This window comes from Oratosquilla oratoria, chromosome 18, assembly GCF_046742065.1.
Source record: "Oratosquilla oratoria isolate Oo_2021 chromosome 18, ASM4674206v1, whole genome shotgun sequence".
NCBI lineage: Eukaryota > Metazoa > Arthropoda > Malacostraca > Stomatopoda > Squillidae > Oratosquilla > Oratosquilla oratoria.
Window position 1 is genome coordinate 43562532 of NC_134794.1, and position 22500 is coordinate 43585031.

General features: G+C 39.7%; 1 protein-coding gene across 9 annotated transcripts in view; it reads left to right on the forward strand.

The window, feature by feature from the left end:
- Nucleotides 1-22500, forward strand: part of LOC143035181 (uncharacterized) — a 115402-nt gene that overhangs the window by 12182 nt on the left and 80720 nt on the right. The window contains exon 3 of one of the 9 annotated variants that reach the window (XM_076201849.1): nucleotides 7802-9971. The exons of 5 other annotated variants lie outside the window; for them this stretch is intronic. In XM_076201849.1, the coding sequence (XP_076057964.1) occupies nucleotides 7802-9793 (1992 nt within the window). In that variant the 3' untranslated portion in view covers nucleotides 9794-9971. Of the gene's footprint in view, nucleotides 1-7801; nucleotides 10082-22500 lie in introns of those variants that run through there. 3 more of the 9 variants (XM_076201848.1, XM_076201851.1, XM_076201850.1) reach the window with 3 other exon arrangements.

Here is a 22500-nt window from a genome sequence, read left to right on the forward strand (position 1 = left end):
TTTCAGGAATTTTTCATATTTAAGGAAAAAGTTATGGATTGTGATCCATGCATGGAAAACAGTGTAAAAGTTGGCAATGTCTTTACAAATGTATTGATACATTTACAGTAACATTGTGAGGAATTAGTGAGGAAAAAAATGTTAACTGTATGCAAAAGGTTTAGAAAAATATTGATGACTATCAATCTTTCATACTATCTGATGTAGCCAGACAGTTACATCATCTCATTTCACCATTTCATTTCATTTCACAATGTAAGCATTGTTTCATTATTCATTCATTATCATTACAACAAGGAGAAGACCAGAGAAAGAGGGTGAGTACAGTAATGTAATTTTTGAGAGAGAAAGATTGTATGTGTCTGTGTGTAAACGAGCTTAGAGATTGCAAGCATGTATGTATTGTTTTTTTTATGTAAATGTATTCTATCACATAATTGAACCCCTTGTAAGGGGGAAGAAACCTGTGGTATATAGATAGACCAAAGGACACTATTGAGAAGAGAGAAGAAACCTAGTGGATAACCAATTCAGATTCAGGAAAGTGAGGTCAGGTGTTTCCAACCTGACTAGATTTTATTCAAAGGTAATCAATGTGCTGGAGAAAATGCAGAGAAAGCTTTTGATATGGTATTTCACAAAAGATTAATGTGGTCATTGGAACATGTGGGACAACTTGAGAGAAGTTTACTGCAGTGGACAAGCATCTTTTTGAGGAACATTAATGAAAGATGGGATGCCTGGAAAGAATGAATAGGGTCCCACAGGAATTAGATTTGGTGATAGTAATGTTCTTAGTATACAAAAATGACTTGATGATTGGAGCAAATAATTAAACCAGTTTATTTGTTGATTATGAAAAGATCATGATGAGAGTAAAGGATGTGGGTAGTTGCTTGTTGTTATATGAGGGTTTGGATAAGATGTATGAATGGAGCTAGGGATGGTGATTAAGGAATACAAAATATTGGAATATATAAAAGTAAGAATATACAGCTGATCTATAGCATGGAGAATAAAACATACAAAAAATAAAGAAGAGAAAAACTTTGGAATGATGAATATGAGAAATTTGTTACCATAAAAAGTGTATCAATCAAATTATGGAGAACACAAAATTTCCAACTTAGTATGGATGAGGCTGTGAAAAAAAACAGACGAGTATACTGTAGTAGTAGTATGGTTGCTACACAAAATGAAAGATTTAAAAATAAAAAATTCAATATGCAGCAGCTAAGTAGTTCCGGGCTCAGCTGCTAAAACATACTTAGACTCAAGCTGCCATCTTGTCATATGATCATATCACCTCTTTCAGAGCCATGAAAGGATTAGTTGTGAAAGACAATGAAGAATTCATAGTGTGGGGTACATGGGTGCTTTTTCTTAAGAAATACAGTTTTCTATATATAGGGGAAGTTTTGATATCCGGACTGTAGGGGACCTAAAGCAGTATAGAAGAAGCAATTTTCCAGTTATTTGATATTTCCTGTTACATTAGAATTATGATGCATAAGAATATAAGATATAAACTAATGTTAAACATGTTTAGTCAGTCTATTTGTTGCCCCAAGTGTGTCTTGTAGGAAACCCATAGCTCCCAGGTAACAGGCAACACATTGGCCCACAAGTCACTCATAGGAGAGATAATGTGTTGTTATCTGGGTATGGCTAAAGTAGGGTAATGGAAGATGAGGTGTAGAGTGTCTTCTCTTTGGTGATCGTATCGGGATCGGTTTGCTTCTCTGGGGTTAGGCCCATTATTTGTTGGTATTGATATTGTTTTAAAGCTGGATGGTGGCTTGAATGGGTTTATTGGTTGGGCTGTTGTCTGGAAGAGTGGAGTGGAATGTGGAGCTTGGTGGTTGGTTTTGGGGTGCTTGTTTTGTGATCTGAGTTTGTATGTGTTTTTGTATAGATATGATGCTAGTGGCAGATTATAGATGTTTGAGTAGTATGCTGCCTTTTTTTTCAATAGAATTATGTCCATAATTTTTGTGTGAGGGTTTTGGTTTCAGGATGTAGATATTGGGATGTTTTTAGCGCACCATGTTCTTCTTTCTATTGCTTTGTTTTGTGTAGATTTAGGGTGTCTGTTTTCTTGACTGCAGGGGTGTTTGTTTTGTGATCAGAGTATGCATGTGTTTTTGTATAGATATGATGGTAGTGGCAGATTATAGATTTTTGAGTAGTATGCTGCTTTTTTTCAATAGAATTATACCCATAATTTTTGTGTGCTGTTCTATGAGGGTTTTGGTTTCAGGATATAGATATTGGCATGGTTTTAGTGCACCATGTTCTTCTTTCTATTGGTTTGTTTTGTGTAGATTTAGGGTGTCTGTTTTCTTGACTGCAGGGAACCATGCTATGAAGGCGTTGTTAAATGTAGTTCTTAACCTCTTCAATGCGAGTCAAATTATCATGGGCAGCATCAGCTGCATGATGTATGAAGATTCAGTGATGCAACACAGTATTCATATTATAGAATATAAAGTTACAGCTGTATTACTTATTCTCTTTCACTCTGAATATTAATAACAACAGAAAATATAATGAAGCCAGTTCACAGAATATGGGGGTCATTCAGCTACAACTCCAAAATAGATATAATCAAGATGCCAACACCAGGATCCTTATGTACCCACTGCACCTCATGATGCCTTTGTAGGTGTCATTGTATGAAAAGGGTTAAGAACTGTTTGTAGACTGATTAGTTTCCTTCTGCTGACCAAAATGTGTCTACTAGTGGTCTTTACATATTTATTTTCTTGTTGATTTTCAGTGTTATTAGGAATGAGGTACATGTTAACATGAAAAATAAGGCCCAAGATTTTAGGGCTCTTGTCCAATGGAAGTTGTTCATTCAGTTTTACTGTTGGATGTTTCTTATGATTCATGGTTGTCTAGGAGTGAGCAGTGTTTGATGATTGCTGAAGGGAAGCCTCCAGTCTCTTATGTTTTAACCAGTGTTGGGACCAGTGATAGGTTCCTGCATGTGGTGGTCCTGCAGGATCGACAGCAAAGCTGCCCATTCTCAAAACTTGTAAACCCCCTTAGCATGCATCCTTGAGGGATGTCTGGACTGGGCCCAAGATTTCTTTATCAACTTGAACTGTAGTTCTTATACCTTTTCACACACAGCTAAAAGCCAGTGAATGCAACTCTTCTACCATTTTCAGATGGTGACTTAGAAACAATCCCACACCAGTACAATACAGACAACAGTCCAGAGTTCCTTTCTAGAGAGATCTGTAGTAGGGTTTGAGAATTTTTGCCAGCTACTGTGGTGCTGTAGGTTTTCCAATTAATGAAACTTGAGGCAACAATGATACTTTTTAACTGTTTCCTATGGAGGGAAAAGAGTAGAGGTAGAGGTAGAATGTAGATTGAGAGGAGTAGGTAAATGACTTGGGGGATTAAAAAGTGTAATGAGAAATAGACATCTGGGGATGAATGCTAAGAAGAGATTGTATGAAGAAAGGGGCATTGGGAAACGGGGATGTCTGTTGAGGAAGGGAGGGAAAAGACAGAAGGTAGTGGTGAGTGGAGAATGGTTGTATATGGGTAATGCTGTGATGCATGGAAAAGAGTGGGTGGGGGATGAGGGGTTAGGGAGTATGTGTGAATGATATTTTGATGCAGCCTGAAGGGATTTCTCCCTGTCTTCTCTTTTTCTGCATGATGGGAAGGAGGAGGTCGCCAATTGAATAAAGGAGCCTTGCTGTGGATGTGTTGTGCCTGGCTGCACTGCCTCTGACCCAGGGCAGTGGGCAAGATGCTGGGATGACCTCTCATCCATGAGGAGCCGAGAAAAGAGGGAGGGAGGGGTGGTGAATGGAAGTGGAGTATGTTGGGGATGAAGTGGGGTGGGAGTGGATTTTTTTTTTTTTTTTTTTTTTTTTTTTTCTACCTCCCTTGTAAAGGGGAAAAGTTGCTGGTATATGTATGTATGTATGTAACTACTGTTCTCGTTTGTTCAAGTATGGATGATTGTTCTAAACAGCTGTACTGATATAATATTGTTTGGTCATTGGCACAGGTTGCTTTGATGTTGTGTTGTAGATTTGGTGTTGGGGAAATCACTTGTGAAAAAATTGAATAGCACAGGTGAAAGTATTTATCCTTGGGGGACTGTTGTAATCTTTTGATCTTGGATAGTTAGAGCAGATGTAAAGTGAGTTAGGTGTTTCACAGAGAATTTTGAAGAATAGAATGATGATTTGGAAGATAATGAAAATAGTAAGGGAAAGTGAAGTAGAGAAAGGGTAAAAGATGCAGATGGACAGATTCTAATAGAAGTGAGGGTGTCAGAAGGAAGATTGATAAAGCATTTTAATGCATTATTGAATGTATAGGAGGATAGAGAGACTTTGTATCATTGGGAGATACCAAGAAGATGAGCGATAGGAGAGTGATAAAGCTACGGGAAAAGAGGAGATGCAAAGAACATTGAAAGGGATGAAAGCTGGTAAGGCACTTGTGTCAGATGATTGTTATATGGAATGTATGATGAAGAGAATAGGTATAGTGGAATGACTGGTGAGATTGTTTAATGTGCACCTAAGGGAAGGAATTGTACCAGTGGACTGGAGTGCACGTATAGTTCCATCATAGAAGTGAAAAGAAAGCAAGTATGTATAAAGTACTTCTAGGAGGATAAGTCTGTTAGGTGTAAGTATATATATATATATATATATATATATGATTTGATTGCTATTCAGGCAGTTGGAAATAAGACACCCAAGAATTTAAGGAATTATAAAAATGTCTTAAAAACATTTCTGGAGAGTTTCCATTATTAATGAACTTGGAATACTAAATTGATAATGCACAGAAACTGAATAAAAGTACAGGCCAGCCGTAGAAAGATAGATCCTTGTGGAAGAGCAGAAAATAAACACTGATTGAAGAAGCTTAGATGAAGAAGGATGCACAAGCTGGGTGCACAACCCTTTTTGTCTTTTGTTGAGACTTAAAACTTTGCTGTTTCAGGATGAGCAAGCAGAGAACATCAGAAGAACTTTATAAGTTACATTTTGGCTGCTGTGCTCCTTAAGTTCCTGGAGGAGAACTTTGTAATTCTGAACAAGATGTTTTGACCTTGCCTTGCCTACATAGTTGCTTCCTATGACCACTTTGACAGTCATGGTCATGTGTGGCCCGGGTTGCCTTGGATATCTTCAATTCCATGGCCTGGTTGACATATAAACACACAACGTTAATCAATCTTCTGTTGCATGATTTTACCATAGTCCTCCATGGAGTCCCAGTCATCAAGAACTTGAAATGTTTAGCTGATTTATCCTCCATTGGAGTGAAGTGATTGTCAAGAACTAACATGTGTTCTTTAGAACACCTTTTCATTGAGCACTAGCTAGATGAGGGGTTATCCACAGTGTGTTACTTGTTTATGGTAGGAGTAGAAAGAAAGAGGCAGGCCATTGAAAAGGCATTGAAAATGTTACAGCGAATGCTCAGGAGAAATCAAATCTTTTCCTCTCAACTTTATGCAAGTTTTACATGCTGCTACATTATTGATGTGTGTGTGTGTATATGTGTATATATATATGTATATAATATATATATATATATATTGTGTGCCTATGTGTAATATACAGTCAAAACATGTGAAATTAAGGAAGGTGGACAATGAAAACATAGGTGAAAATCCAAGTTTATTCCTGACTAGTTTAATAAAACGTCATGAATAAACTTGAACATAGACCAGTGTCTTCATCCATCTAGATTTAATTTGTATCTTTAACATCCTTATGGTTAAAAAAAATAAGAATACTTTGATAGAAATATACTTTTTTGACTATTCTTGAAAATCTGTACAAATAGGATGGCAAAATTAAAGCACTTTTGCATGGAAAACCAGAAAAAAAAATTGCACTTTTTTGGCATGCAAAATGCATTTTTCATTGTTCAATCATTTTATTTTTGAGATGAAGATATTTCAATCGTTTTATTTTTGAGATGAAGATATTTCTTTTTTCATTTTTATCATTATCATCATGCTGTTTACATTACATAATAAAAAAAAATCATAAATGTAGAGACCAACAATGAAACCAAAGGGAATTTTTCTGGAGCTTTATTTTCTAAATTTGGTATATTTGATTTTCATTTGCAGTATATACAAGTTCTCAATAAAAAAAATTTAGAGGAAGGCATATTTCAATTATGTGATTTACAAAATCATTGTTGCAAATTTTATGCAAGAAGAAATTATAGCATTAAAGATACAGTTACAGTAACAGTATTCAATGGTCTACTGTGACAGATGTTGGAATTACTTAACACTCCATCGTCAAAACTTATTTATGCTCACACCACCTAAAGGTGAAACCCCAAGGGGCTGGCTTTCTGCCTTATGATCAGGCTCAAGAATTCTTCATCTTCCACTATTTTTCCTCCCTCCATCTCCCTCCTCTTTCCTTCCTCATCCTCCCTCCTTCTCCCTCCTCCCTCCTCCCTCCTTCTCCCTCCTCCCTCCTTCTCCCTCCTCCCTCCTTCTCCTTCTCCCTCCTTCCTCCTTCTCCTTCTCCTTCTCCCTCCTTCCTCCTTCTCCTTCTCCTTCTCCCTCCTCCTCCTTCTCCTTCTCCCTCCTTCTCCCTCCTCCTCCTTCTCCCTCCTCCTCCTTCTCCCTCCTCCTCCTTCTCCCTCCTCCTCCTTCCTTCTCCCTCCTCCTCCTTCCTTCTCCCTCCTCCTCCTTCCTTCTCCCTCCTCCCTCCTCTTTCCTTCTCCCTCCTCCCTCCTCTTTCCTTCTCCTTTCTTCTCCCTCCTCCCACCTTTTCCTTCCTTTTCCCTCTTTCTCCCTCCTTCTTCATCCTCCCTCCTCCTCCCTCCTCCCTCCTTTTCCCTCCTCCCTCCTTTTCCCTCCTCCCTCCTTTTCCCTCCTCCCTCCTTTTCCTTCCTTCTCCCTCCTCCTCCCCTCCTCCCCTCCTCCATCTTCCCTTCCTTCTCCTCCTTTACCTTTTTCTTCCTACACACCTCTTGCTGCTGCTCCTCTTCCTCCTCATTACTGGCTACTGTTAAGGGTTAGTTGCCACAGAAATGTGAGGCGATAATTGTTGAAGTAGTAATGCCAACATCAAACTTGCAAACCTTTAAATCTGTGAAATAAGGATAAACTGAGCCCAAGGCTTTGAAGCTAGTGTAGGACTACACATACTATAGTTCTAGCCACACTTGATGTTTCTGTATTAGCAAAAGCTACAGTGATACACGTAAATTTGATGAAACTCACAAATGACAAAAATTGGGGCTCAGTGTTTATCAGTTCAATTTTATGTTGGTTCAGATGTTTAGGAAAAGTTTATATGGGTAGGATGGTATAAAGTAGTAGTAGGTTTGACCAGCTACCAGGTAACAGTACTTCTTGCTAACCATAAAGAGAAAAAACTGATTGTTCAGTTTTCTTGCTTACTCATAAACTTGAGTATCTTCAGAATCCTAACTAAAGTAAATTTCAATTGATACAAATCCTAGCAACAGTCTAGTTTGGATTTTGAAATCTGTTGACAGAAAGCATGTGTAACAATCCATTGCTCATATTCTATATATTCCATGCAGTTTCCTCACATTCCTTCACTTCTTATTGTAATTCTTGAGCTCCCCTGACACAGTATGATTCACATGTTTGAACATTTGTTTTTCTGTAATTGGTGCCTGTTTATGCTTCATATAATCTGGATGTTTTACTGTTCTTGAGATATACTTGTTTCTAATGTGTTGTATGCGTTACGATTATCACAAGGCTAGTTGTGACAGGCGGGTGGTTTTCTCTATTTTCTTTCAGACCTTTGTGATGGCACAGCGATTGAAGCCAAAATCTGTGGTGTTTGAATATTTCTCACCATCGTGCGATGGGAAATATTTTGTTTGCCAGTGCCAGGTGACCAAAGGTGATGATGAAGAAGAAATTTGTGGCGCCAACATTAACTTTTATTCAAGCGATGGTAAGAGTGCCCCAACCCGAGCATCAAATTTGAAGCGTCATCTACAACGCCATCATCCCAAGGTGTTGAAGATTGTTACGAAAAGGGATCGTGAAAATAAAAAGGATAATGTTGCACATGTTCCAGGGCCCTCTGGCCCAAATTTTTCTAGTCAAACAGATGATACCAAGGATTTTGTTAGTGAAGAGGTTAAAGTGTTAATGACAGCAGATAAATTCAAGGGTTGCATCATTGAAATGGTAGTTAAAAATGACATCCCTCTGGGTTTGTTTTCTACCCCAGCTTTTGTCAGCTTGAATGGGGAAATGGCACATAAACTTGGTGTTCCATTGGAAAGGAACAGTATTCAAAATCTGGTACTTACAGAAGCAAAGAAACAGAAGGATGCACTAAAGGAATTTCTTTGTGGACGGTTCATTTTTCTAAAGATAGATGCATGCACATGCCAGAAAATGAATTATTTTGCAGTCAACATCCAGTGTGTGAATGACAAGAAGGAAGTTGTCACACACACATTAGCAGTAAGAAATACTGAAGCTCACCTCACAAGTAATTGTCTCCAAAAACTGTTGTTGAATGTTATGGAAGATTTTGAGATATGTAAGGAACAAGTGTTATCAGTTGTTATTGACAATGCTACCAATATTATAAGCACCCTTGAGAAGATTAAAAAAAATGAAGTGTTAGTTGATTTTGATGAAAATCAGGAAACTCATGATACAGTTTCAGACAGTGGTGATACTGGATTAGAAGAATGTGTGGAAGCAGCCTTAAGGCAGTCCAGGTTCCCTCTGATGCATTGTGGTGTCCATATTCTACAGCTGGCAATTCATGATGGCTTGAGACAACCACATGTGGCCAACCTTATTGGTAGATTGAAAAACTTTGTGGCAGCAGCAAGAACATCAAAATTAGATACAGTATTGAAACAGCATGCTGAAAAGGGAACAATTTTGGATCAGGCCACTCAGTGGGGAAGGGTATACAGAATGATTCAACATATTCTTGAAATAAGACCATTTCTTAGTGATATAGACAGTCCAGATGTCATGATGATAGAGGATCAGTGGGAACAAGTAAAGGAGCTTGAAGGATTGCTGCGCCATCTATACAGTGTTGCAGAAAACCTGCAAGCAACTGACTTGACCCCTGGATTATTTTATAAGGAGTGGAAGAACCTCTTTTCCTACTTGTCTTGTACCGGTAGCATAATAGCAGATGGTATAATGAAGTCAATGCTATGCAGAGAGAGTACTGTACTGGATAATGATATTCTCTTAGCTGCTGTGTATGTTGATCCCATGTACAGAGTTACATTGAAAGAGGATGAACAAGTTAGAGCTAAAGCTGCTCTGTTTGAAGTTGCCATTCAACTGAAAGGTCTTCACATAGATGAGGCTTCAACAAAGGCACAAGCCCCTGTCATATCCAGTTCAAATTCTGATGATAGAGAATTAATGATTGATAAAGATAGTGAAAACCAGGAGTGGAGTAAACGTCATAAATTAGACACTGAAGGAGAAAAAGCACTTGTTCTTACAAAATTCAAACTGGATTTTTCCAATGCATTGAGAGAGGTAGAAAAAATTCAATGTGACCCAAAGCTGACAGTAAAAGATGCAATAACCCAGTACCCTGAGATTGTTCAAGATGCTGCTCAAATTGTCACAGGATTGCCGCTGACTCAAGTCAGTGTAGAACGTTTGTTTTCTGCCATTCAGAGAATTAGGTCAGATGTGAAGGCAGCAGTGAAGGGGGATCTGAGTGAAGCGATCCTGTTTCTTAGAACAAACACATTTGGAAGTGGGCTCATGCAGTTACTGAAGACGTAATTTTTTCTTCCTTTTCTCTTGTTGTGCAAGACTGAAGATTTTAAAGAGCCATGTCTTACATTTTGTTGTCTTACTCTGCAGTCATTAAATGTTTAGTTATTGTCAGACAAGCACGTGAGGAATTTGAAGTAAAGATTAAAGAATTTATCAGAATTATTGGGTGTTCTTCATTTGCCTACTCCATGTCTGGATACAATATGGTTCGTATGCAGTGGTTTAATAAGAATGTGCCAGTGTTCAGCCCTGATTGTAGATATTGGATAGAGTATGCAGTATGGAAAAAAGAACCGAGAAAATAAGTTTTAAAACTCAATCAATCAATCCCTTGCCCCTTGCCTCCCTTGCAGAAGACCCATAGCCTTAAGGTAACCAGCAACAGCCTTTGAGTGGGTCCCCAAGCCACTCAGGAAAAATATATTGTTGTTTAGGGATTGTTAGTGTGGGGCAATCAATCAGAGAATCTTTTGCCCCCCCTTGCCTCTTGCACAACATGGCCTTCAGGTAACTAGCAACAGCCTCCAGTCAGGTCCACATGTTACTCAGGGAAGATATACAGTACTACCTCTCATTAACGGACTAAAAGGGGGGTAATGGTGTCCATTGATGTGAATAATCCATTGATTTGGAGTGGTTTTTGGGTGGCATAGTGATTGCACAGCACTAAACAACGGCACCAAAAACAGCGAAAACACAGCAAACACAGCTAATTAACGTCCGTTAATGAGAGGTAGTACTGTATTGTGTTTTTGTCTTAGGATTGTTAGTGTGGGGCATTGTAGTATGATAGATTCTGTGTCGTCTGTGTTGTGATTGCATTTGGTCCAGTTTGAATCTGTGGCCAAGCCTATTCTTTGTTTGTACTGTTTTAATGCTAGATGGTGTTCTGAGAACAATCATGTCAGTGTGGTTCTTACCAGGTGTGGAAGTTTATTTTTCAGTGGGGCTTGTGTCTGGCAATTGTTGATAGAATATTGAGCGGTTGTCTGTCTTGAAGTGCTTGTTTAGTGATCTGATTGTACGGGTTTTTGTGTGGACGTTTCATGTGGGCTGTTATAAAGGTTTGATTAGTATGCTGCTGGTGTAATTTTTTGTTGCATTCTGTTGGTGGTGCTTGTGAAATGTAGTGTCATGGATGTGTCTTTTTTAGGGTTCTGGTAAAGAATTGTGTTCCTATCATTTTCATATGGTGTTCTATAGGGAGGATTTTGGTTTCTGTATACAGCCAAATTGGGGTGATTTTAGTGCATCTTGTTATTACTCTCGATACTCTGTTCTGAGGAGGTTAGTTGAGGGTGTTCTATGAAATGCTTGAAGTTCGTTATTAGTTTCTTTCTGTAGGGTAAAGACAATGGTTGCAATGGATTTAAATAGGTTAGTTTTCTTGTTGATTTATACTATCAGGTCCTTGATATGTGGACTGAAAGTTGTATGAGTATCAAATGTTAGGCCTAGAATTTCAAGGTTGTTTTCCAGTGAAATAACTTGGCCATATAATGTTATGATAGGGTGGTATTTTGACTTTTGGTTGTCACATGTAAGCAAAGTCGATTTATAGGATGAGGCTTCTATTCCATTTTTGAGTCATTTTTCTAGTTTATTCAAGTAGGTTTGGGTGTTCTTAGCTGCTATTTTGTATTTACTGTACTGGGTTAATGTCAAGTCATTTGCGTATAAGGGAACATTGATGTTTAGTTTTGATTCTGAAGTTGGGAGATCACTCATGAAGAGATTGAACAGTAATGGTGAAAGTGTGGCATCCTGAGGGACTCCATTGTATGGGCTTTTTGTTCCAAATATTATTTAGAACTCAACAAGTACTGATTTCAAGTAAAGAAATTTGTAGGCTAATAATAAGTAGAATTTGAAAGTGGTTAACTGTACCAAAGAAATAGGGAGGAGGTAGTAGTTATGTAAGGGCACAGTCAGTTGTTTATTGTCTCTGATCTCTTTTGTAGAGACCTGTGGTCCTTAGGTACCTGGGTGTGGAGGATCCATAATTTACTTAGGAAAGCAATATTGTTTTTTTGTTTAGGGATTTATAACTTGTAAAGTGTCTTATGATTTTGTTGATTGTCAGAAATCATGCTGTGGAAGTGTAGTTGAGGGTCGTTCTTGTGAATTGTTTGAAGACTAATTTTATTCTGTTTTTTGAGGCCCATGTCTGTGATAGATTTTAGTAGTTTGATTTTACTGTCAGATCTTTGATATGTCTGGAGGGAGAGTTGATGATAGCAGATACTGTGTTTGGAAGGGGGTCAGGCATGGGTATGCGTGCGAGAGGGTGGTGGATGGAAGAGCGGTATATTGGGCTTTGGTAGACTGTGTGGTGGTGGTTAGGAGAGAGGTGGGAGGAGTTTTGGATGTTCTAGGGGAAGAGAGTGTGGTAGTATCAGATAATTTTTTGTTGAAAGGTGGGTTAAGAGTGGAGGATGCATGGAGAAAGGGGAAGGGAATGGAAGGTGGGGGGTGCTTAGAGTGAACTGGTTAAATGAGAAAAGGAGTACAAGAATAAGCTGAGAGAAGAGTGAAGGATAGAGTGGAACTAGGAGTGGAGGAGGAATGGGGATGTTTTAAGGAGGGAGTCACAAAGTGTGCAGAGATGGTGTGTGGAACAAGGAGGACAGGAGGAATTAGAATGAAGGATAGTGAGTGGTGGGATGATGAAACAAAGAAGGTTGTAGAGGAGAAAAATTGAGCATTCACAGATTGGTTACAGAATAAGATGAGAGAATCATAGGAGAGGTGCAAGGAGAACAGAAGTGAAGTGTAGAATAGGGGAGGTATAGAGGAGAGCAGATGTAAGGTGGGGTGGGAGTGTGACAGAGAATTTTGAAAGTAATAAAAAATGTTTTGGAAGGAAATTAAGAGAGGATGGGAAGGCGAATCAAGTAGAGAAGAAAACATAAAAGGTGCAGATGGAGAGATATTAGTAGGGGGACGGTGGTAAGAGGAAGGTGGGCGGAGTGTTTTGGGGAGTTGCTAAATGTGGAGGAAGATGGGAAAGGAAAGGTAGTTGCAGTGGGAGGCACTGAGAAATTGATTGTGATGGGTGGGGAAAATGGAGGCGGGATGGGGGAAAGATGAGGTGAAGCGGTTATTGAAATGATGAGAACCGGTGGGGGGGCCTGGTTTGGATGGGTGTCATGCAGAGTGTCTGAAAAGAGGAGGTACAGTGATGGTGGACTGGTTGATGAGGTTGTTTAGTGTTTGGGAGAGGGTGGAGTGCCAGAGGGCTGGGGGTGTGCCTGTATGGTTCTACTTTACAGGGGAAGAGGGGATAAGTGTGATTGTGGTAGTTTTGGGGGGATCAGTTTGTTGAGTGTGGTTGGGGGGCTTGTGGGATGGTTTTGATTGGGAGGATTAGGAGAGGAGCAGAGGGGGTAGTTGGTGAGGAACAGTGAGTTTGGGACAAATGGGGGTTGTGTGGATAAAATTTTTGTGGTGGGGCAGATATGTGAGAAAGCTTTAGGAGGGGGTAAGGATGTTTTTTGGGTCATTATGGATTTGGTGAAGGCTTATGACAGGGTGGACAGGAAGGCACTGTGGGAGATGTTGCAGATATATGGGATTGGAGGAGAGCTGTTGAGAGCAGTTGGGAGTTTCTATGAGAGTGGTAGAGCCTGTGTTAAAGTTGGAACTGGAGATTGAGTGGTTTGAGGTAAAGGTGGGACTTTGCCAGGGATGTATTATGTTGCCTTAGCTGTTCAATTTATACATGGTGGTGTGAGAGGTAAATGCAAGGGTGATGGGCCAAGGATTGGAGATGGTTAAAGAAAATGGAGAGAAGTGGGAGATAAGCAAGTTGTTGTTTGGTGACAACATTGTGCTTGTGGCAAGATTAGAGGAGGGATTGGGGAGGTTGGTGACAGAGTTTGGGAGGGTGTGCAAGTGAAGGAAATTGAAAATAGATGTAGGTGGAAGTAAGGTGATGGTATGTGCAGGGGGAGAGGATGGCAGCAAGTTGGAGGTGAGTGTTGGGGGAGGGAGACTGGAGGAGGTGGATGGCTTTAGATACTAGGGTGCAAATGTGTTGGGAAAGGGAGGAGTGGGGGTGAAATGTAGATTGAAAGAAGCAAGTAAATGCCTTGAAGGATTGGAAAGTGTGATGAGAGGTAGACATTTGGGAATGGGTACTAAGAAGAGATTATATGAAAGGGCGGTTGTGCTGGCACTACTGTTTGAGGCATAAACATGGAGTATAGGAGGGAAGAGAGGAAGAGTTTAAATGTGTTTGAGATGAAATGCCTGAGAAGTGTGGTAGGGGTTGCTAGGCTAGATGGAGTGAAAAGTGAGGGGGTGAGGAGAGGGGGGGTGAAAAGGGAGTTGGGAGATAAGGTTGATAAAAGAGTGTTGGGTTGGTTTGGACACATGGAAGGAATGATTGAAGAGGGATTAGTAAAAGAGGTGTGGGGGCAGAGATGAGGGTGGGGCGACCAAGGGTGAGATGGATGGATGGAGTAAAAGGGGCACTGGAAGGGAGGGGAGTGTCTGTTGAGGAAGGAAGGAAGACATAAGATAGAGGTGAGTGGAGAGTGGTTATGTGTGGATGGTGCTGTGATGCATGGAAGGGAGTGGATGGGGGATGGGAGGGGTGAAGGAGTATGCAGGAATGATGTTTTGACACAGCCGGAAGGGATTTCTCCCCTTCTCTTTTTCTGCATGAGGTGATGGAGAGTTGGGAGTCACCGATTAAATGAAGCAGGCTTGATGTGGATGTGCTTTGTCTTGCTACATAGCTTCTGACCCAAGGAAGTGGGTGAGATGCAGGGATGACCCGACATCCAGGAGGAGCCAAGAAAAGAGTGTGGGAGGGGTGGTGAATGAGAGTGGAATATGTGGGGATGAAATGGGTGGGAGTGGATTTATACTTTTGACTTTGGCTACCCTCCTTAAGGGGGGAAAGCCATTGATATATGTATTATCTGAAGAGTTAAGGATGCACATGTGCTAAGGGGAGAGGGTGGGGGAATATCAGATAATTTTTTGGTGGAAGATAAGTTGAAAGTGGAGGATAGATGGAGAAAGGAAAAGCACAAAAGGTAGAGAGTTGCTCAGAGTGAACTCTTTGAATGAAAAAGAAAAGGAGAAATACAAGAAGAAGCTGAGAGAGGAGTGGGAGGGAGTAAAGGATAGAGTAGAGCTAGGAGTGGAGGAAGAATGGGGATGGTTCAAGGAGGGAGTCACAAAGTGTGCAAAGATGGTGTGTGGAACAAGAAGGACAGGAGGGAATAGAAGGTAGGGTAGTGAATGGTGGGATGAGGACACAAAGAAGGTTGTAGAAGAGAAGAAGCGAGCTTTCACAGATTTGTTACAAAATAGGACGAGGGAGTCATATGAGAGGTACAAAGAAAAGAAAAGAGAAGTAAAGCACAAGGTAAAGGAGGCAAAGAGGAGAGCAGATGTGAAATGGGGTAAGAGTATGACAGAAAAATTTGAAAGTAATAAAAAGATGTTTTGGAAAGAAATTAAGAGAGGAAGAGGAGGCGAATCAAGTAGAGAAGAAAAGGTAAAAGGTGCAGATGGAGAGATGATAATGGAAGAGAAGGCAGTAAGAGGAAGATGGGCAGAATATTTTAGGGAGTTGCTAAATGTGAAGGAGGATAGGGAGGGAAAGATAGCTGCAGTGGGAAATGCTAAGAAAATGAGAGTGATGAGTGAGGAAAATGGAGGAGAAATAAGGAAGGATGAAGTGAAGGCAGTTGTTAAGATGATGAAAGCAGGTAAGGCACCTGGTCTGGATGGATGCCATGCAGAATGTCTAAAAAAAGGAGGTACAGTGATGGTGGAGTGGCTGGTGAGGTTATTTAATATTTGCTGGAGAGAGAGTAGAGTGCCGGACGACTGGAGGAGTGCCTGAATAGTTCCATTTTACAAGGGAAAAGGGGACAAGTGTGACTGTAGTAGTTTCAGAGGGATTATCTAATTAAGTGTAGTTGGGAAGGCTTATGGGAGGATCTTGATTGAGAGGATTAGGAGAGGAACAGAGGGAGTAATTGGTGAGGAACAATGTGGATTTAGGATGGGTAGAGGTTGTGTAGATCAGATCTTTGTGGTAAGACAGATATGTGAGAAAGCTATAGGAAAGGGGAAGGATTTTTTTTTTTTTGCTTTTATGGATCTGGAAAAGGCTTACGACAGGGTAGACAGGAAGGCACTGTGGGAGGTTTTGCAGATATACCGGATAGGAGGAAAGCTTCTAGGAGCTGTCGAGTTTATGAGAGTAGTAGAGCATGTGTCAGAATTAGAAATGGAGAGAGTGAGTGGTTTGAGGTAAAGGTGGGAATTTGTCAGGGATGCATTATGTTGCCCTGGCTGTTCAACTTGTACATGGATGGGGTGGTAAATGCAAGGGTGGTGGGTCAGGGATTGGAGATGGTTAAAGAAAATGGAGAAAAGTGGGAGGTGAGCCAGCTGTTGTTTGCGGACGACACTGCACTTGTGGCAGGATCGGAGGAGGTATTGTGGAAGTTGGTGACAGAGTTTGGGAGTGTGTAAAAGAAGAAAGCTAAAGATAAATATGGGTAAATGTAAGGTGATGAGATATACAAGGGGTGAAAGTGGCAGCAGACTGGAAGTGAGCATAAAGGCAGAGCGACTGGAGGAAGTGGATAGTTTCAGATACTTGGGTGCAAATGTGGCAAGAAAAGGTGGAGTGGAGGTGGAGGTAGAATGTAGATTGAGAGAAGCGAGTAAATGTCTTGGTGGATTAAAAAGTGTAATGAGGAATAGACATTTGGGGATGGATGCTAAGAGGAGACTGTATGAAGGAGTGATTGTGCCAACAGCACTGTATGGGGCAGAAACATGGAACATAAGAGAGAAGGAGTTTGAATGTGTTTGAGATGAGGTGTCTGAGAAGTGTGATGGGTGTTACTAGGCTGGATAGAGTGAGAAATGAGGAGGTGAGGAGGAGAACAGGGGTGGAAAGGGAGATGGGAGATAGGGTTGATGAAAGAATATTAGGATGGTTTGGACACATGGAAAGAATGAGTGAAGAAAGACAAGTAAAGGAGGTATGGAAGGCAGATGTGGAGGGAGTGAACATGAGGGGACGTCCTAGGATGAGATGAGAGGGGAATGTCTGTTGAGGAAGGACAGGAGAGGACAGAAGACAGGGGTGAATGGAGAATGGTTGTATATGGATGATGTTGTGATGCATGAGGTGGAATGGACAGGGGGATGGGGGGTGAGGTAGTATGTGTGAGCAAAATTTGATGCAGCCCGAAGGGATTTCTCCCCGTCTTCTCCTTTTATACATGGGGGGACGGAGAGAGGGGGAGTCGCCGATTTAATGAAGCGGCCTTGCTGTGGACGTGCTGTGACTTGCGACACTGCCTCTGACCCAGGGCAGTGGACAAGGTGCAGGGATGACCTGTTATCCAGGAGGTGCTAAGATAAGAGGGAGGGTGGAGGGGAGTGGAGTGTATTTAGGGATGAAATGGGTGGGAATGATTTTATGCCTTTTTCTTTTTGGGTACCTCCCTTGAAAGGGGGAAAAGGCCTTGATATATGCATGTATGTATGTGAATTCAACTTGTTTTGGAAAAGTATTCGTCGATGATGTTGCACTGCTGTTTTGATGATAGTTTACCCTGGGTCGGTCCAATTGCTTCATGGGTGGGGTGAGATTTAATTTTGATTTTTACTGTTTTCCACAATTTGTTCTTCTTTTCCCATCTGTTGTTTATTTGTTTTCCCAGTTTTGTTTCAGCCTGTTGTTTATTAGTCTGGTGATGTTTTTATGTAACTACTGTAATTGTTTTTTTTGTTGTACTTTTATTTGTTTTTGCTGTTTAGCTTGTGTCTTCTTTTCTTCAAGGTGCTATCACTTGTGTGAAGTTGTGGTTATAAAATGTTCTATGGTGATATTTATTGGGTCGGAATGGAAGTCTTGTATGATTTCCCACATTGTGTTTGTAGGGAGGGTGAGCACATTGTAATATGAGGGGATATTACTTGTTGGTTAGGTTGTGTAGTGCAGTGTTTTTCAAACTGTGGGTCATGTGAAAAATGAAATGGGTCGTGACAAATAAGACAGGAAATAAAAAAATATGCAAGTGAGAGGAAGGTGGAGGAGGAGGAGGAAGAGATGATGATGAAAAATGAACATTTCCTAAAATAACTCTTATTTCTTTCTCTCTTTCCCTCTCCCTTTCCCCTTCTTTTCCTTTTTCCTTCTCTCTCTCACCCTCTCTCTCTCTCTCTATATATATATACACACACACACATACATATATATATATATACATATATATATATATATAAGGTTCCAATATTGGGACTAACTTATTTGATGAGTAACGATTGAATAGCTAGTTGTCGACAGTTCTGTATCAAACATATTTTTCTATTTTTTCCCTGTCTCTAATTTCATATAAATTTTATAATCCTGCCAGTCTTTACTAACTTTTTAGTGAACTCAAGACTTACTCTCCACACTTTTAGATATTGTACTATATCTAGTTTTTTATATAATTATATATATATATGTGTGTGTGTATTTACCTAGTTATACCTAGTTTTATTTTATGGGAAGGGGAGCTATGCTCGTGGTGTCCCGTTTCCATATCTCGTTTTATCTAGACTGTTTTTAAATTTGTGTATCGTATTTGCACACACCACATTTTCATATAACTTGTTCCAAACATCTTTTACCCTCTGGGGAAAGCTGTTCTTTTTCAGGTCTCTTCTATAACTGTCTTCCTTGATTTTCTTTCGGTGTCCTCTTGTATCTCTACTATCTCACTTTATTAGTTTCTATGCATTTCATGATTCTAGAAATAGTTATCAAGTCTCCTCTCTCTCTCTTCTTTGCTCTAATGTCTGTAGCTCAAGTTTTGCTAGTCTCTCCTCATATGATAGTTCTGAGAGTGTTGGTGCCAATTTCGTAATTGCTCTTTGTATTCTTTCAAGTTTTGTTATACATTTTTTTGTACTTGGTGACCACGTCGTCGCTGCATATTCCAATCTTGGTCTTATCAAAGTGACTAGTATTTTCTTCACCATTTCTTCATCCAGGTATGTAAATGCCATTTTGATTGTTCTTGAAATTATAAGTTTCTCCAAAAATTTTGTTTATATGTTTCTCAGGGGACATATTCATAATGACTCCCAGGTCCTTCTCATTTCCTACTTTTTTAATTTCTTCCTCCCCCAATTTATACATAACATAACATATACCAAGGCTTTTTCCCCCTTACAAGGGAGGTAGCCAAAAAGAAAAAGGCATAAAAACCATTCCCACCCATTCCATCCCTAAATTCATTCCACTCCCCTCCACCCTCTACCCTCCCTCTTATCTTGGCACCTCCTGGAGGTGCCAAGATAAGATCTCCCAATTTATGTGATCCCACTATTCTTTTTTTGCTTCTTCCAAATTCCATTATACTACACTTCTTAATATTGAATTCCATCTCCCACTTCCTACTCCATTCCCATACTTTATTGAGATCACTCTGCAGCAACTCACAATCTTCTAGTGTTCACTTTTTTCAACAATTTTGCATCGTCCGCAAAGAAGCTCATGTAACTTTCAATTCTTTTATCCATATCATTAATATATATACATACATACATACATATACTAAGGCTTTTTCCCCCTTACAAGGGGGGTAGCCAAAAAGAAAAAGGCATAAAATCATTCCCACCCATTCCATCCCTGAATACACTCCACACTCCCTCTTATCTTAGCACCTCCTGAATGATGGGTCATCCCTGCACCTTGTCCACTGCCCTGGGTCAGAAGCAGTGTTGCAAGACACAGCACATCCACAGCAAGGCCGCTTCATTAAATCGGCGACCCCCCCTCTCCGTCCCCCCATTGCATAAAATGAGAGGACGGGGAGAAATCCCTTCGGGCTGCGTCAAATTTTGCTCACACATACTACCTCATGCTATCCCAACATCATCCATGTACAACCATTCTCCATTCACCCCTGTCTTCTGTCCTCTCCCGTCCTTCCTCAACAGACATTCCCCTCTTCCCCAAAGCCCCCTTCACCCCATCCATCCACCTCATCCTAGGATGTCCCCTCATGTTCACTCCCTCCACATCTGCCTTCCACACCTCTTTTACTAGTCTTTCTTCACTCATTCTTTCCATGTGTCCAAACCATCCTAATATTCTTTCATCAACCCTATCTCCCAGCTCCCTTTCCACCCCCTGTTCTCCTCCTCACCTCCTCATTTCTCACTCTATCTAGCCTAGTAACCCCCATCATACTTCTCAGACACCTCATCTCAAACACATTCAAACTCCTTCTCTCTTCTTCTCTTATTGGGGCTAGAACTGTTCCTTGTGGAACTCCACTAATCACTTCATCCCAATTAGAGTGTTTGTCTCTTATCACCACTCTCATTTTTCTTTCGTGCAAGAAGTCTTCCATCCACTTTAGCAGTTTGCCCTGTATTCCTCCTGCAGTTTCTAATTTCTTTAGCAATTTCTTATGTAGCACCTTATCAAAAGCTTTTTTCAGGTCTAGAAATGCACAATCAGTCCATCCATCTCTTTCTTGTATTACATCTATTAGCCTTGAATAGAAACACATTAAGATTGTGACGCATGATTGTCCTTGTCTAAATCCAAATTGCCTTGGATTTAGTACATTGCTTTTTTCCAAATGCTTTACCCATCTAATTTTGATCATTCTTTCACAAATGTTAGCTATCGTACTTGTAAGAGAGACCGGTCTATAGTTAGTAGGGCCTCCCTTGTTTCCCCCTTTATATATTGGTACTATATTTGCTCTTTTCCAATCTTCTGGAACTTTTCCTTCTTTCAATGAACTGCTCATTAGACTATGTATTTTGTCTGTTAGTTCATTCCTGCATTCTCTCAAAATCCAGTTTGCCATTTCATCTGGTCCATGTGATTTTCTGACATCGAGATTACTCAAGTGATTCATTATTTCTTTCCTTGTTATTTCTATCTCTTTCATAGGGGGGACTTTCTCCTCCCACCTGACATCTCTAAGTTATATGTTCTCCCTCGTAAACACCAATTTAAAATGCTTGTTCATAATTTCTGCCATTTCTATTTCCTCTGTGTATTCAACTCCTTGTCATAGTTTCTCTAATTCTTGTTTGTTTTTCAGTTTGTTGTTTACAAATCTATAAAATAGTTTTGGTTGATCTTTACATTTTTCTATGACATCTTTTTCGTATTTTCTCTTTTCTTCTCTGCACACTTGTACATATTGATTTCTGTAACTAGTATATATTTTCCATTTTTCAGGTCTTTTGTCTTTTTTCCATTTTATCCAAGCTTTATCCCTTTTGTCTTTTAACTCCCTACATCTTTTGTTGTACCAACACTTTACATATCCTTTTTCTTGTTTTTGTCTTGGAACATACTTTTCCACTCCTTTATAAATTTTTGTAAAAATATTCCATTTCCCTTCAACTGTTGTTTCCTCCTTGTGTATCCTTTCCCAGTCTGCTTTTTGAAAAAATTCTCTTATTTTATAAAAAAAAATTCATACATCATTCTTCCCTTTCTATATTTCTATATTTTACTTATTGGTGTCTTATATTCAATGTTGTCCACTAAATTAGGTTCTGATGTGATTATTAGGTCCAGTCTTGATGGTTCTTCCTCATTTCTATACCTAGTATTCTCTTGTATCCATTGTGTGATTGTATGTTCTATAATCACATTAAGTAGTACATTTCCCCATAGGTCGTTTTCACCCTTCACTGTCATATCTTCCCAGCAGATTTCTTTACAGTTAAAGTCACCCATTATAACTATTCTTCCTCCACCTTCCATTATCTTATTTAGTGTTATCCTTGTGTCTTCTAACATATTTTTGTGTTATCTGTCTTCTCATGAAGCCGTTTTAGGAGGCACATAATTTACTACAAACTTCCTGCTCTTCCCATCCCTGTCCTCCACTTCCATCATAATCATCTCTACTCTATTCTTTCCATATGTGACATTCCTTACATTTATATCCTTCTTAGTCAGGAACATAACTCCACCCCCTTGTTTTACCTCTCTGTTTCTAATCCAATAATTATATGCACCACGTCCTACACTGTTGGGTGGTAGTGGACCTTTCAATTTTGTCTTAACAATTCCCATTATGTCCGGTTCTTTTTCCTTCAGGTAATCATTCAGTTCGTTCAAGCCATCTATATTTGTGTAAGACACTTAATTTTCTGTTACTTCCATCGTGTTTTCTGTTTCCCTTTCGTTTTTCTCTACTATGAACCATTTCCTCACTTTCATATCCACTATTTTGCAATAGAATTTCCCTTTGTCTGACTGTTCTTTTCTCGTTTTTTTTTTCCATAGCTTAGTCTTTTTGTTTTCTCATCCTCTCTTTCCTCTTCATTTCTCTTTTTATCCATACCTGTTTATACTGATCACCTTTTGCTAGTTTCCCTGTTTTTGCTAAGCTATTCTCTGCTGTCATTTGTAACCTGAATTTAACCTTATTTGGTCTGGTCTTATCTGTATTGTATTTCCTTATTTTATATATTTCTTAAATTTCTTTCCCTGTTTCTTGTTCATCCTCTTGAACTACTAATATCTTGTTTACCTTTTCTTTTTATTTTACTCTTGTAGTCCTATTTGGATTATGCTTCTCTTCCATCCCCAATATAATTATACTTTTTTTTTTGTCCACTAAGTCTCTTACTATATTCTACTTCTCCCTCATCACTTTAATAACTGTGTCATTAGTTTTTTTCTTTCTGTTGTGTCA